The 15221-nt window shown below is 41.0% G+C and overlaps 2 protein-coding genes and 1 pseudogene across 3 annotated transcripts in view; all 3 read right to left on the reverse strand.

Annotated features, from left to right (window-relative positions):
- The window catches only part of LOC119210835 (protocadherin beta-15-like), a 204715-nt pseudogene extending 200169 nt beyond the window's left edge, over positions 1-4546 (reverse strand).
- The window catches only part of LOC134102928 (protocadherin beta-15-like), a 72254-nt gene that overhangs the window by 29506 nt on the left and 27527 nt on the right, over positions 1-15221 (reverse strand). The gene's annotated exons all lie outside the window — the stretch shown is intronic.
- On the reverse strand, positions 11102-13780 carry LOC134122726 (protocadherin gamma-A12-like). Its single transcript, XM_062560638.1, has one exon. The coding sequence runs from the start codon at positions 13499-13501 to the stop codon at positions 11102-11104; it is 2400 nt and encodes a 799-aa protein (XP_062416622.1). The 5' UTR covers positions 13502-13780.

The following is a 15221-nucleotide window of genomic DNA, read 5'->3' on the forward strand; positions in this document are numbered from 1 at the left end:
GTTTAGTTTATTTTGTATAGTTATTTATTGCTTGCTGTGGTTTCCATATATTGTTTGCTGTGATTTTCTTATATTTATTGCTGTAGTTTGGCGTTATTGTATGTAGCTGTGGACTGTATTTTTTTCCCTCTCTCACGAATTGAAACACTAATTGACACACCTGTAGAACCCCGTTCATCAGCTCCGATTTGCCAGCTAAGTAGACCTCTCCCAATAAAAGGAGGCTAGATCTCTTTCCAGGGGGGGCTGGACGTGCTGTGTGCTGCATGGAGTAGCAGCGGATTGGATTACTGAGCTTCAGTTCTCGCCGAGTCACTGCTAGCTGGATCTCCTGTGCCCTGCTGGAGCCGATCCCTAGACTCTGCAAGGTCAACGCTCGCAAACCCCTAACTTAAGGAGCCCTATCCAGCAGCTGACGGCAGAGCCGCGGAGCCGCAATATTGTGGATGGGCCACATGAAGCGTATTGAAGGAGCAGAGAGGCATACCGGAAATCCTGATCCCGGTCTTCTTCATGTGGAACGGACTATTTGAAGCACCGTGGGAGTGAGCCATCGTGTGCCGGCGGCAGAGGAAAACCCGGAGCTAACTCCAGTCTGGACCGAACTTTAATAGTGTTTTACCCTGAATCATTGAATCTTGAATCATCCCTCGGGTTTAATTGTCTACTGGGTTTTTCATTTGAGATGTTGTTTTAATGTTTTAAACTTAAATAGAAATAAATTATTCTTTTTTTATACATGAATATTTTTTGTCTGGTCATTTCTCGCTGTGTTCGTGTGGCCCGGGAATCTAGATTTATTTAAAAGTAGCAAGCTTCTTTTCGAAGAAAGCAAAGGGCCTACATACAAACATGCGCTGTCAGTGCGAGTTTTGAGACCAAAGAGACGATGGCGGTCTGTCCTTTTTCTCCTGTGAATATATAATACTAGGAGGTATTAACTAACCACGTTGGCGACTGTACTAACGCTAGACTGCTGTAGGAATGTCTAACGCTATATTGAGAAAGAGGCAGTGACCCATTTAGGCCCCGATGACAAGTGTACCACTAAAAAACTTTTTTCGACTGCAAATCTACAATCATGGTGAAACAAGCTGAATACAAAACCTTGCTACAACAGTTAATGATGGATTGAAATTGGCTTTGAACTTTTCTAAAAAGGAGTATTATATAAAACCTCCCTTGCCACTAGAGCACAAATTAAAGCTGATGCACTAGACAAATACATGCATGCTAAAACAACCATTTATGGCAAGCTGTCACACAATTAAAGACGGATCATATTAAACACAGTCAATCCAGTTATAACAAGCAGGTGTTACTTGGATGTACTAGAACAACATATCTAAATAACCTAGAAGGGAACATCCCTCATGTCAACAGGAGATGTCTGGACTTCAAAAACAAAGCATATAATGAAAAATGTCAGGTATTCATCGAAAATATGTGAAACATTCACAATCATTGCAGAAAAGTCTCTGTGAAAGACACTACATTGCTGAACAAAAAACTGACTAAACTACAATGTTTCTATTCTCTCTACAATTTTGTAAGGATCATTATTTTATGTGTCATGATGACAGTAAGACCAGAGAGCAGTAAGTAATAACTAAACCAAGACAGGAGGAAGCATGAAGTAACACCTGTTACATTTGAGTAGACTGGATTTAAATGGAAAGACATTCACTAAAGGTGATGCCGTGAACAAACAACACACGAGTGTATGGGCTCCCAGACTTTTAAATCCAAACATTTACCTGTTGGGTATTACGAAAAAGTGACTTTCCCCTTAGTAATTGTACCACTAATGTCTACAATGTACAATGTCTATGTGGCAGACTCCTCAGTCCAAAGGCACGTGCACCTGTGTTGCAGTCAAAACAAGAGAAGATCATGACTGACCTCTAAAATAATTGGCTGTTGTTACAACTAAATTTAAAAGGCTTAATGGACTGACAGAAGGAAAGACAGTGATAGGATGGACATGACAAAACCAAAACATTATGGCTAACAAATTGAGGGAACCGCTTTGGTTTCAGGATGTACGTGTTTGAGAATGAATTAGTATGATTTTACTGTTTTTTTTAATAAAAACATATTCATACCTCTAAAGACTCCTCCGTTTCACCAAACACATCAGCGAAATCACTTGGACTTTTCCTCAGAGTCTGGTCAGCAGGCAGAGTGTTGTCATTGTAAGATGACACGAACTTAAAGTCACTGGTTCTTGAACCTGTTGTCAGGTACGCGTCATAATTGTAAGTGCTGCGTAAAGTTCCTGTTCCGTCCACGTCTGCGTAATTAGGAGGGAGATACGCGCTGGGGATAGCAACTGCTCCATCAAACAACAGTCTGGGCTTTCTCCTCCGACAAAACCTCACACCTAGGATGATGATGATGAAGGTCAGAAAAAAGGTGGACACGGACACCAGCGCGATGATCAGATAAGAGGTCAGTTTGGAGTTCTTCTCGTCATAAGAAATATCCTTCAGTTCTGGCACCTCAGCCAAGTTGTCAGAAATAAGTAAATACATGGAACAGGTGGCAGAGAGAGAGGGCTGTCCGTTATCTTTCACCGACACAATGAGGTTCTGCTTCATGCTGTCAGATTCAGAAATGTCCCGCTGAGTCCTGATCTCTCCGCTGTGGAGACCGATAGTGAAAAGTCCCGGATCAGTGGATTTGACTATATGATAGGACAGCCAGGCATTCTGTCCGGAGTCCGCGTCCACCGCGATCACTTTGGACACCAGAGAGCCTCCGTGCGCAGCTTTGGGGACCAGCTCGGTCATGAAGGAGTTTCCCTCCGGGTTGGGGTACAGTATCTGAGGAGAGTTGTCGTTCACATCCGATACGAACACACTGACGGTCACGTTGCTGCTGAGCGGAGGAGACCCGTTGTCTCTGGCCATCACGTGGACTTTAAAGCTCTTGAACTGCTCATAATCAAACGATCTCACAGCGTGGATCACCCCCGTGTCTCCGTTAACAGACAGATAGGAGGACACCGGGGCACCGTTCACCTCACCGGGTAACAGAGAATAAATCACGGTACCGTTTTGTCTCCAGTCGGGGTCTCGAGCGGTAACGGAACATAAAGTTGAGCCAGCTTTGTTATTTTCAGTCACATAAGCGCTGTAGGATTGTTCCTCAAACACAGGTGGGTTGTCGTTGATGTCTGCTACAGACAACTGAACAGTTTTAGAGGAGGACAGAGGTGGAGAGCCCTCGTCAGTGGCAGTGATTGTAATGTTGTAATCAGACTCTAGTTCACGGTCCAGTTGTCCTGTGGTCACCAGAGAATAATAGTTTTTAATAGAAGGAACCAACTTAAAAGGGACGTTTTGTTGAATGGAGCAGCGGACCTGTCTGTTAGCCTCGGAGTCTCTATCCTGCACGTTAACGATGCCCACCTCAGTACCAGGTGACACATTCTCAGGTATGGGGTTAGTCAGTGATTTCATGAATATCAATGGGGCGTTGTCGTTTACATCTATGACGTCAATAATTACTTTTGTTTCTGTGGATAGTCCATAACCATCTTTAGCGAACGACAACTTCATACTTTGAGGCTTCTTCATAATCTATGATACCTGTCACAATGATTTCACCATTTTTCTCATTCAATGAAAAAACCTTCTGCAATTTATCAGACAGTCGGCTGAATTCATAAGTAACCTCTCCGTTAACACCTGCGTCCTCATCCGATGCACTTACGGTGATAACTGGGGTGTTGATATCGGAGTTTTCGGGTACTGTGGCTTCATAAACGGCCTGAGTGAAAACTGGGGCGTTATCATTAGCATCAAGTACAATGATCTGTATGACCATTGTTCCGGATCTTTGGGGAGAACCACCATCTACAGCAGTGAGTAATAATTTAATCTCCTGCTGCTCCTCCCGGTCTAACTCTTTATCCAAAACCAACTCACCATATTTTCTTCCGGCACTTGTTATCTGGATATTAAATATAAAGTGGGGATTTTGTTGTAAAATGTAGTTTTTAATCGCATTCTTGCCTATATCCGCATCTTGCGCAGCATTAATACGATACCGAGCTCCTTTGTCAGCTGACTCTCTGATTTCAAGCTTTATAATATCCTTTGGGAAAATGGGTGCATTGTCGTTTATGTCCTGCACCTGGAGGGACAACCGATGTAATTCCAATGGATTCTCTAGCAGCAAGTCGAATTTAAGAACACACAAGGGTTTTTCTGCACAATGCTCCTCTCGGTCGATTCTTTCCGCAACGATTAAATCCCCGCTTCGAAGGTTAATCCCGCAATACTGTCTGTCGCTTCCTTCCATGTCGACACGGGCTTTTCTAGCAGAAAGTCTGCCCACCTCCAGCCCGAGATCCTTGGCAATATTTCCAATAACGGATCCGCGCTTGAGCTCCTCCTGTACAGAATAGCTCAGGTCTCCGTGTGCAGACTGCACCACAACAAAGAAAAAGACAAAGCCATAGCTTCGAAGAACACGCTGCGTAGTCATCATCATCCTCAGAAGGAACTACAAGTTATTTACTAAAAATACTATTCGACGAATACATTTGTCTACGAAGCATTAGTCGTTGGTGTACAATGATGAAAAACACAAGGCTGGTCCATCCAAATAATGGGTGGTGTGCAAACCAGGCTGAACACTCGACTCCTCAGCTGGTCTATAGTGACACCGTGAGTAAAAACTTAATAATGCAAGGTATTCTTAACTGCACAAACGGATAGTTATATCTTTCACTTTCTGTTAAAATGGACTTTAAATTAGTAAACTTTTATAACCCTCAAACTCATTCGTTAGTTAAGGAAACTGTACAGACTGAAACATGCAGTCCACAGAGTACAACGGACAAGAATCACGTTACAAGGAAAAGCACGACCAGAAGATGCCATTTGAAACATAATTGAATTGACATCAGAAAGATGTCAAACCTAAAGGTCTTCCTGAAAAATTCGAATAGCTGCATGTAATTTTGCAGACGCCTTTATCCAAAACGAAATACATTGCATTATAACCCATGCATTACAAATTACCTCAAGAGCAATTATGGGCTAGGTCACTTGGTGAGGAAAACTTCGAGATGGCACATGGGGCAGCCGGGATTCAAACAGCCAACCTTGCGGCTACCAGCGCATCACACTGCTCCATGCACCACCATCGCCAAACTACTAGATTAAATGAAGAAACTTCTTGTTTGAAAATGGTAATGCTTAATCTTTATACTGTATGTTAGAATACATCTTTACTAAGAGGAATGCTGTTGAAACGGAACACCCTATCCGGTACACTGTTCGTACAAATGTAGACACGCAAGTTGAGGAATACCTAGATGTAATACTTGTGCTAAAACTGGCACCACCATCAATATTAATAATAGAATTATTAATAAAAGCAACATGTAAAATACAAAATTAGACATGTAGAAAACATATTCAAATAAAACAAACACAGCGCCAGGTGTAAATTAAAAATACTTGGTGAACCCACCCTCAACTCAGCACAAATTATTGTATTTACTTGAAATTAAACCTTTGCTTATTTCACTGTCACTGAACATTATAGCACCTAAACCACAACTTCTTGTGGAAACATTCAAATCAATAAATGATAAATGAGATTTCGAGGCAATGCAAATCCTTCCACATTACTAAGCCATCCAGACATAGACGTTTCTTTATAAAGTGGAAATATATATGATTGGTCATGTGATTGAAGAAAACAATCCAGTTCAACATATTATGTATTTCTATTACAAAAGGTGCAAAAAAAAAAATAGAAAATGCATCAGGAGAGTAAAGGTGATGTTTAGCACCAAGGACAGAGGCACGGCGAAATATGCATCATCAATAAAGTCACACGGACCAAGAAACCGCTGCTTAATTAGGTAAATATGACTGGCTTATGAGGGAATTAAAGTTGTTATAGGAGTAAGACACATATAGGGGAAAATATTTGGGAGTTCTTCATGAATCGACGGGAAAAAAAGCAAAGAGCTCATCCAAATGAGATGCATATCATGTTTGTGTGTAGTGTTGGAGAATAACAACTGAATTTGCCCTGGTCTAAGGGAGCGCTTGCAGAAAGCAAAGTTTGCATTTACTCTTCACTATGATCGATTTATCCAGAGGAAAGAATGTTGTTGAGAATATTTGACATCGCATGAGTGCATGTGTCGTTGTCTGACAAATGCTGAATGAGTGAGAAAAAAAGTTCACATAATATGTAAATGATATTCCTACCTCAGGAGAATCTTCACAGTCTCCAAACACTTCAGCAAAGTCTGATGGACTTTTCTTCAGAGTCTGGTCAGCAGGCAGAGTGTTGTCATTGTAAGATGACACGAACTTAAAGTCACTGGTTCTTGAACCTGTTGTCAGGTACGCGTCATAATTGTAAGTGCTGCGTAAAGTCCCTGTTCCGTCCACGTCTGCGTAATTAGGAGGGAGATACGCGCTGGGGATGGCAACTGCTCCATCAAACAACAGTCTGGGCTTTCTCCTGCGACAAAACCTCACACCGAGGATGATGATGATGAAGGTCAGAAAAAAGGTGGATACGGACACCAGCGCGATGATCAGATAAGAGGTCAGTTTGGAGTTCTTCTCGTCATAAGAAATATCCTTCAGTTCTGGCACCTCAGCCAAGTTATCAGAAATAAGTAAATACATGGAACAGGTGGCAGAGAGAGAGGGCTGTCCGTTATCTTTCACCGACACAATGAGGTTCTGCTTCATGCTGTCAGATTCAGAAATGTCCCGCTGTGTCCTGATTTCTCCGCTGTGGAGACCGATAGTGAAAAGTCCCGCATCAGTGGATTTGACTATGTGATAGGACAGCCAGGCATTCTGTCCGGAGTCCGCGTCCACCGCGATCACTTTGGACACCAGAGAGCCTCCGTGCGCAGCTTTGGGGACCAGCTCGGTCATAAAGGAGTTTCCCTCCGGGTTGGGGTACAGTATCTGAGGAGAGTTGTCGTTCACATCCGATACGAACACACTGACGGTCACGTTGCTGCTGAGCGGAGGAGACCCGTTGTCTCTGGCCATCACGTGGACTTTAAAGCTCCTGCATTGCTCATAATCAAACGACCTCACAGCGTGGACGACACCCGTGTCTCCGTTAACAGACAGATAGGAGGATACCGGGGCTCCGTTCACCTCACCGGGTAACAGAGAATAAATCACGGTACCGTTTTGTCTCCAGTCGGGGTCTCGAGCGGTAACGGAATATAAAGTGGAGCCAGCTTTGTTATTTTCAGTCACATAAGCGCTGTAGGATTGTTCCTCAAACACAGGTGGGTTGTCGTTGATGTCTGCTACAGACAACTGAACAGTTTTAGAGGAGGACAGAGGTGGAGAGCCCTCATCAGTGGCAGTGATTGTAATGTTGTAACCAGACTCTAGTTCACGGTCCAGTTGTCCTGCGGTCACCAGAGAATAATAATTTTTGAGAGAAGGAACCAATTTAAAAGGGACATTTTGTTGAATGGAGCAGCGGACCTGTCTGTTAGCCTCGGAGTCTCTATCCTGCACGTTAACGATGCCCACCTCAGTACCAGGTGCCGTATCCTCTGGAATGGGATTCGTTAGTGATTTCAAACTAACTACAGGGGTGTTGTCATTCACATCAGTAATAGCAATTATTACCTTCGCATAAGATGACAGCCCTAACCCATCTTTTGCTTTGACGCGTATTTCAAACGATCTCGTAGTTTCATAATCAACAATCCCAATTACTCGAATCTTACCGACATTACGATCTATACTAAATACTTTCTTTACGTCATCACCAACGTGTCCAAAGTCATAAGTGACATCACCATTTAACCCCTTGTCTGCGTCACTAGCACTCACTGTGACCACTACAGTACCAGGAGGAGAGTTTTCAGGCAGACTGGCTTTATAAACCGCCTGACTAAACACTGGGGCGTTATCATTAGCATCCAGTACAGTGACATGTATGACGACAGTACCTGATCTCTGCGGAGAACCTCCATCTAAAGCTGTGAGGAGCAAATCGATCGCGTGTTGTTTTTCACGATCAAGCTCTTTTTCAAGAACGAGCTCTAATGTATTCCCATCTGCAGCCAAAATGAAATTAGCGTTATTTTTAAGGCTGTACTGCTGAACTGAATTCTGCCCTACATCCGTATCGCGCGCCTCTTCGATCACAAAACGAGCTCCCCTATCTGCCGATTCTGTAATTTCTATGTTAATCAAGTCTTCCTTAAATTGTGGGGAATTATCATTAACATCTTGGATGTGAAGATTTATCAAATGGAGCTCGAGAGGATTTTCCAGCACAAGCTCGTGTTTTAGGATGCACGAAGCCTTTTCTCCACAAAGCCCCTCTCGGTCAATCCTGTCGGCGACAATCAACTCTCCGTTATTCAAGTTTATGTCACAGTAACGCTTTTCAGTCCCATCCGCTTCCATGCGGGCTCTTCTGATGGACAGTGCACCCCTGTCGAGCCCAAGATCCTTGGCCACATTTCCAATAATTGATCCTCGTTTCATCTCTTCTGGAAAAGAATAGCTCAGGTCTCCATAAGCGACATGCGCAAAAAGCAGAACGAAATAGAAGCCACACGTCGGAAACGCGATCATTTTCGAAAACATATTCGATGGATTATCCTGAATAGGTGGAGGAATGAAGCCAAAAATAACGTTCAACCACACGGAAAGAAACACCAGGTCCAATATGTTTGTTCTTATCGTATCACAGGAGCAAAAATTAGGTTCCACGCCAAAGGAGAGTCATTCAACAACTTAAGGCTGGTGTATAGCGCCACCGTGAGTGAAGTTTAACAAAAACATGTATGATAATGAATTAAAAGGGTGCGCTTTCAGTTGACTTTTTCCTGTGTAACATTTATGTTCATCAGTGAATAAATTGAGCACCACACCCAAGCAATAGTTGCACGTCCAGTAAACCTTAAGATTTAAACCAGGAAACAGCAGATCAACAAATAAGGACAAACTTAAATTAAGGGTCAGCATATGAATAAACTTTGAACATTAGCATTCATACCATAATGATATGTTTCAAATTGGAGGTTGAATTCCAATGGGTATCGTACATCTGATATAGTATTTTTCCTCCACTAAGATGTAATGCTAACCTGCTCAATTCTAGCTTTAGCTGACAAGCGAAGATCAGAAATCATCTGAAATCATTTCAAGTTAAGTTAGTTTTTGTAGGTGCATCCCAACAATATTAGAAACATGTGAACGTTGATAGTTTATAGCTTTAATTATTGACAAAAGTAAATTAATTTATGTGGTTTTATCCTCACAACTCGGACTTCACAACATTTAATGGGTTTATTTGATCACACCATTGGTAGAGTGGTGTGACATTGATAAATGTGTGGGAAAAGTAAACAAAACTGTTCTGAAGAGACCACCGCTGTTGAACACCAAGGACCGATACAATATTTTAAAACTTTACCACCGTTTGGTTTATGTTTCAGAAAAAGGCAGTAACCGTTTTAAACCCCTGATAGTGAGTGTAGCTCTAGACACTTTCATAAGACTGCAAATCTACAACCATGAACCAAGCTGATTACCTTACTACAACAGTTAAAGACGGATTGCATGAGGATTTGGACTTTTCTGATGAAGATTATTAAATTAAAACCTCCCTTGCTAATAGAGCAACAACCTGATTGATGTATTAGAAATAGTTGGATGCTAAAACAAGCATTTTGTGAAGAGTCGTCAAACATTTTAAGACAAATCACATTAAACACAGTCAATCCAGTTATAAGCAGTTTACCAAAATGTACTAGAATAAAGTATCTGAATAACCTATGTGAAAACATCCCTATTATGTCAACAGGAGATGTCTGGACTTCACTCACACTGTATTTTAATGAAAAATGTGACCTAATCGAACCAATCATCGTTGCAACAAACACAAAGCGAATGAAGTACAGATGTCATTCATGATGTTTCCAGTGTAAAATGGGTTATTCATTGTGAAAATGTGAGACATAAACAATCATTGTGGAAGGGTATCTAGTAAATACACTGCTTAACGAAAACAGACTTAACGAAATTGTTTCTTTTCTCTATACAAATAATTATTTTTATTACAATTATTATTATCTGTATGTCATGATGGCAGACCAGAGAGCAGTAAGCAATAACTAAACCCAAACAGGAGGAAGCATGAAGTAACACGTGTTAAATGTGAGTGGACTGGATTCAGATGGAAAGACGTAGACGACAGGTGTTTAGACTAGTGTTTAGGCGTTCAGCCTTTCAGATCCAACTCATTTACCTGCTGTGTATTACGAAAAAGTTACTTTCCCCGCCGTGGACTAATGTCTAGACGCTTTAATTCGTGTGGCAGACCTTTTTGTCAAATAGCACATGCACATGTGTTGCAGTTAAAACATGAGTACAGGACTGAGCTCAGACATAAGTGGCCCAAGACTCAAAGTGTTTGAAGTAAATGCATGAGAATTGAGATTGTTTTTGTTTGTTTTGATTGTTTCTTTAGACGAGGAAGAGATGAATGGGCACATCAAATAACTTAGAGTGTGGGGGAAGAAAACCTGCTTAAATGTGTCCTGCTGATCAGAGAATATTGCTAATAACTTGATAATAATTTGATGCATGCCATAACTACTCGTCAGATATGAAGGGTTTTTATGCAGTATAATAGAGATCTTAAAGTCCTAAAATCGTAATTTCATGTGAGCAATGAACTTTATCCTAAACAAATTAATGACAAAACAACTAATTATATCTTCAAGCACAGCAAACTGAAAATGAATGATTGCGAATCTGGGTAGATTTAAATTAAGAAAATACTAAAAGCTAACTAAATACCACTAAGATTAAACGTAAGAGAAACTGTCAAAATTAATTTTAAAACAAAAATATTCATGTTACAACTAATTTTAAAAAAAGGCTTAAATGACTGACGAAAGAAAAGACAGCGCTATAGAACAACACAAAACATGACCAACGAAATGAGAAGTTAACAACCAATTTGATTTCAGGATGTATAAATGCAAGCCCCTAGAAGTGAACTTGTTCGAGATTGAAATTTGTATGATATGAGTGTTTTTGAAAAAGTAATAATGTCATATTCATACCTCTAAAGACTCCTCCGTTTCACCAAACACATCAGCAAAATCGCTTAGACTTTTCCTCAGAGTCTGGTCAGCAGGCAGAGTGTTGTCATTGTAAGATGACACGAACTTAAAGTCACTGGTTCTTGAACCTGTTGTCAGGTACGCGTCATAATTGTAAGTGCTGCGTAAAGTTCCTGTTCCGTCCACGTCTGCGTAATTAGGAGGGAGATACGCGCTGGGGATGGCAACTGCTCCATCAAACAACAGTCTGGGCTTTCTCCTGCGACAGAACCTCACACCGAGGATGATGATGATGAAGGTCAGAAAAAAGGTGGACACTGACACCAGCGCGATGATCAGATAAGAGGTCAGTTTGGAGTTCTTCTCGTCATAAGAAATATCCTTCAGTTCTGGCACCTCAGCCAAGTTATCAGAAATAAGTAAATACATGGAACAGGTGGCAGAGAGAGAGGGCTGTCCGTTATCTTTCACCGACACAATGAGGTTCTGCTTCATGCTGTCAGATTCAGAAATGTCCCGCTGAGTCCTGATTTCTCCGCTGTGGAGACCGATAGTGAAAAGTCCCGGATCAGTGGATTTGACTATATGATAGGACAGCCAGGCATTCTGTCCGGAGTCCGCGTCCACCGCGATCACTTTGGACACCAGAGAGCCTCCGTGCGCAGCTTTGGGGACCAGCTCGGTCATAAAGGAGTTTCCCTCCGGGTTGGGGTACAGTATCTGAGGAGAGTTGTCGTTCACATCCGATACGAACACACTGACGGTCACGTTGCTGCTGAGCGGAGGAGACCCGTTGTCTCTGGCCATCACGTGGACTTTAAAGCTCCTGAACTGCTCATAATCAAACGACCTCACAGCGTGGACCACCCCCGTGTCTCCGTTAACAGACAGATAGGAGGACACCGGGGCACCGTTCACGTCACCCGGTAACAGAGAATAAATCACGGTACCGTTTTGTCTCCAGTCGGGGTCTCGAGCGGTAACTGAACATAAAGTGGAGCCAGCTTTGTTATTTTCAGTCACATAAGCGCTGTAGGATTGTTCCTCAAACACAGGTGGGTTGTCGTTGATGTCTGCTACAGACAACTGAACAGTTTTAGAGGAGGACAGAGGTGGAGAGCCCTCATCAGTGGCAGTGATTGTAATGTTGTAATCAGACTCTAGTTCACGGTCCAGTTGTCCTGTGGTCACTAGAGAATAATAGTTTTTGAGAGAAGGAACCAACTTAAAAGGGACGGTTGGCTGAATGGAGCAGCGGACCTGTCTGTTAGCCTCGGAGTCTCTATCCTGCACGTTAACGATGCCCACCTCAGTACCAGGTGACATGTTCTCAGGTATGGGGTTAGTCAGTGATTTAATGAATATCAATGGGGCATTGTCGTTTACATCTGTGACCTCAATTATAACTTTGGCTTCGGAGGATAGTCCATAGCCATCTTTAGCCACAATAAAAACGTCATACTTCGATCCTTCTTCATAATCTATGATACCTATCAAACTAATTTCACCAGTTTGTTCATTTAATGAAAACAGCTTTCGTGATTTATCAGACATTCGGCTAAATTCATAAGTAACCTCCCCGTTGACACCTTCGTCTTCATCTGATGCACTTACAGTAATAACTGGGGTGTTAATAATGGAGTTTTCGGGTATTGTGGCTTCATAAACGGCCTGAGTGAAAACTGGGGCGTTATCATTAGCATCGAGTACAATGATATGTATGAGTACTGTCCCGGATCTTTGAGGAGAACCACCATCTACAGCACTGAGTAATAATTTAATTTCCTGCTGCTCCTCTCGGTCTAATTCTTTATCCAAAATCAACTCACCATATTTTCTACCTTCACTTGTTGACTGAATACGGAATATGAAATTAGGATTTTGTTGTAAAATGTAGTTTTCGATCGCATTCTTGCCTATATCCGCATCTTGCGCAGCATTAATACGATACCGAGCTCCTTTGTCAGCTGACTCACTGATTTCAAGCTTTATAATATCCTTTTGGAAGATTGGTGCATTGTCGTTTATGTCCTGCACCTGGAGGGACAACCGATGTAATTCCAATGGATTCTCTAGCAGCAAGTCGAATTTAAGAACACAGGAGGGTTTTTCTCCACAATGCTCCTCTCTGTCGATTCTTTCCGCAACGATTAAATCCCCGCTTCGAAGGTTAATCCCGCAATACTGTCCGTCGCTTCCTTCCATGTCGACACGGGCTTTTCTAGCAGACAGTCTGCCCACCTCCAGGCCGAGATCTTTGGCAATATTTCCAATAACAGATCCGCGCTTGAGCTCCTCCTGTACAGAATAGCTCAGGTCTCCGTGTGCGGACTGCACCACAACAAAGAAAAAGACAAAGCCATAGCTTCGAAGAACACGCCGCGTAGTCATCATGATCCTCAGAAGGAACTACAAGTTATTTATTAAAAATACTATTCGACGAATACATTTGTCTACGAAGCATTAGTCGTTGGTGTACAATGATGAAGAACACAAGGCTGGTCCATCCAAATAATGGGTGGTGTGCAAACCAGGCTGAACACTCGACTCCTCAGCTGGTCGATAGTGACACCGTGAGTATAAAACGTAATATGGCAAGATATTGTTAACTCAACTATGGGATAGTTTTATCATTCGTGTTTTGGGTTAAATGCACTTTATTAAAATGTTAAAAAACAACATATTAGTTTATTTGCATATTTACAAATACTAACGAATTGTGTTTTTAGATTTTACAATATTTAATTTTAGAATGCATCCGGTTTGAGTTTGCATTGAGATAGTGTTAAAATAACATTTCTTAAATATTTATTTCAACCAATGTTTGAATTAATAATGATTCAGAACAATGTTTTAATACGGTATGTTATCTTAGTAACTTGACCAACGTACAATATCTTTCCTTCACTCAAATTATTTTTGGATTATGTGTTTAATGTCTTACAAGTTTCCAAAGAGACTTTGCATTCGAGTCAACTGGTGGATGAAATGAATATAATTCCTTTCCTAAGAAGCTAATGCTTGTTCTTTATACTTTATTTTACAAAAAATCTTTTACAAATAGATAAAAACATTTTTTCCGAGGAATATTTTTGAAAGTTATACCGCTGTATCAGATAGATTGTTCGACATGCAGCTTGAGTAATACGTCATTCTTAAATATTTATGATTAAACTAGCATTACCATTAATAATGAGAATAATATTAATGCAAAACATACGTAAAATAAAACGAAATGAAGGGATTTAGAAAACATGTAGGAAACAAAACTAAATAATTGGTAGACACCACCAAAACTCGGGACATATTATTGTATTTACTTTCATTTAAACTTTTACTTGTTGCACTATCATTGAACCAGAACTACTAATGGATGGTAAACTAGAACTACTAAATCATACGTGAATTTTAGGGGCATTTAAATTCATTCCACTTTACCAAATGACTTATACTTCAGTGTTCAATTATTATTATGTTAATAATCTATGACCAGAAGTAAACGATTCACTATGAAGTGAAATATATACGTGGTCTTATTTTTTTTAAATCCGGTCGAACATATATGATCGAACATATTATCTAATAGTTCTTAAAAAGGGACCAACAAATAAATAGAAAATACATCTGCAGAGTAAGAGTGACTTTCAGCACCAAGGACAGAGACACGGTGAAATAGATGCGTCTCCTCTAAAGTCACACGGACGAACAAACCGCTGCTTGGTTGGGTAAATATACAGTATATAGGAAGATAAATCTGTTTCAGGAGTAAGACTAATTTGGGCAGTCGTTCTTGGTTCAACGGACACACTAATAGAAGACTCACCCAAATGATATGCGTTATGTTTGTGTGTATTTGGAAAAAAAATCATATGGGTTATTCCTAAACAATTAAGAGACAATGAAACCGTCAAAGGATAATTCCACGCAAAATCTGAGAAAACTATTATATAATCTGAACCTACAGACACAGATTTATAGAATTAAGGTGCTAAAATAATTACTGTGGGCCTAGATTAAGGCAACACGTGTAGAAACGGATAAAAAGTATTGTTGCATGCACTAATTTTTCCCTTTGACCGATTTACATAGATGAACGACTAGTGTTGACATATTT

This window comes from Pungitius pungitius, chromosome 2 (genome assembly GCF_949316345.1).
Source record: "Pungitius pungitius chromosome 2, fPunPun2.1, whole genome shotgun sequence".
Lineage (NCBI taxonomy): Eukaryota > Metazoa > Chordata > Actinopteri > Perciformes > Gasterosteidae > Pungitius > Pungitius pungitius.

Bases quoted from the DNA above. Each gene is read 5' to 3' on its own strand.
- LOC134122726 (XM_062560638.1), bottom strand. From the start codon at position 13,501: ATGATGACTACGCGGCGTGTTCTTCGAAGCTATGGCTTTGTCTTTTTC.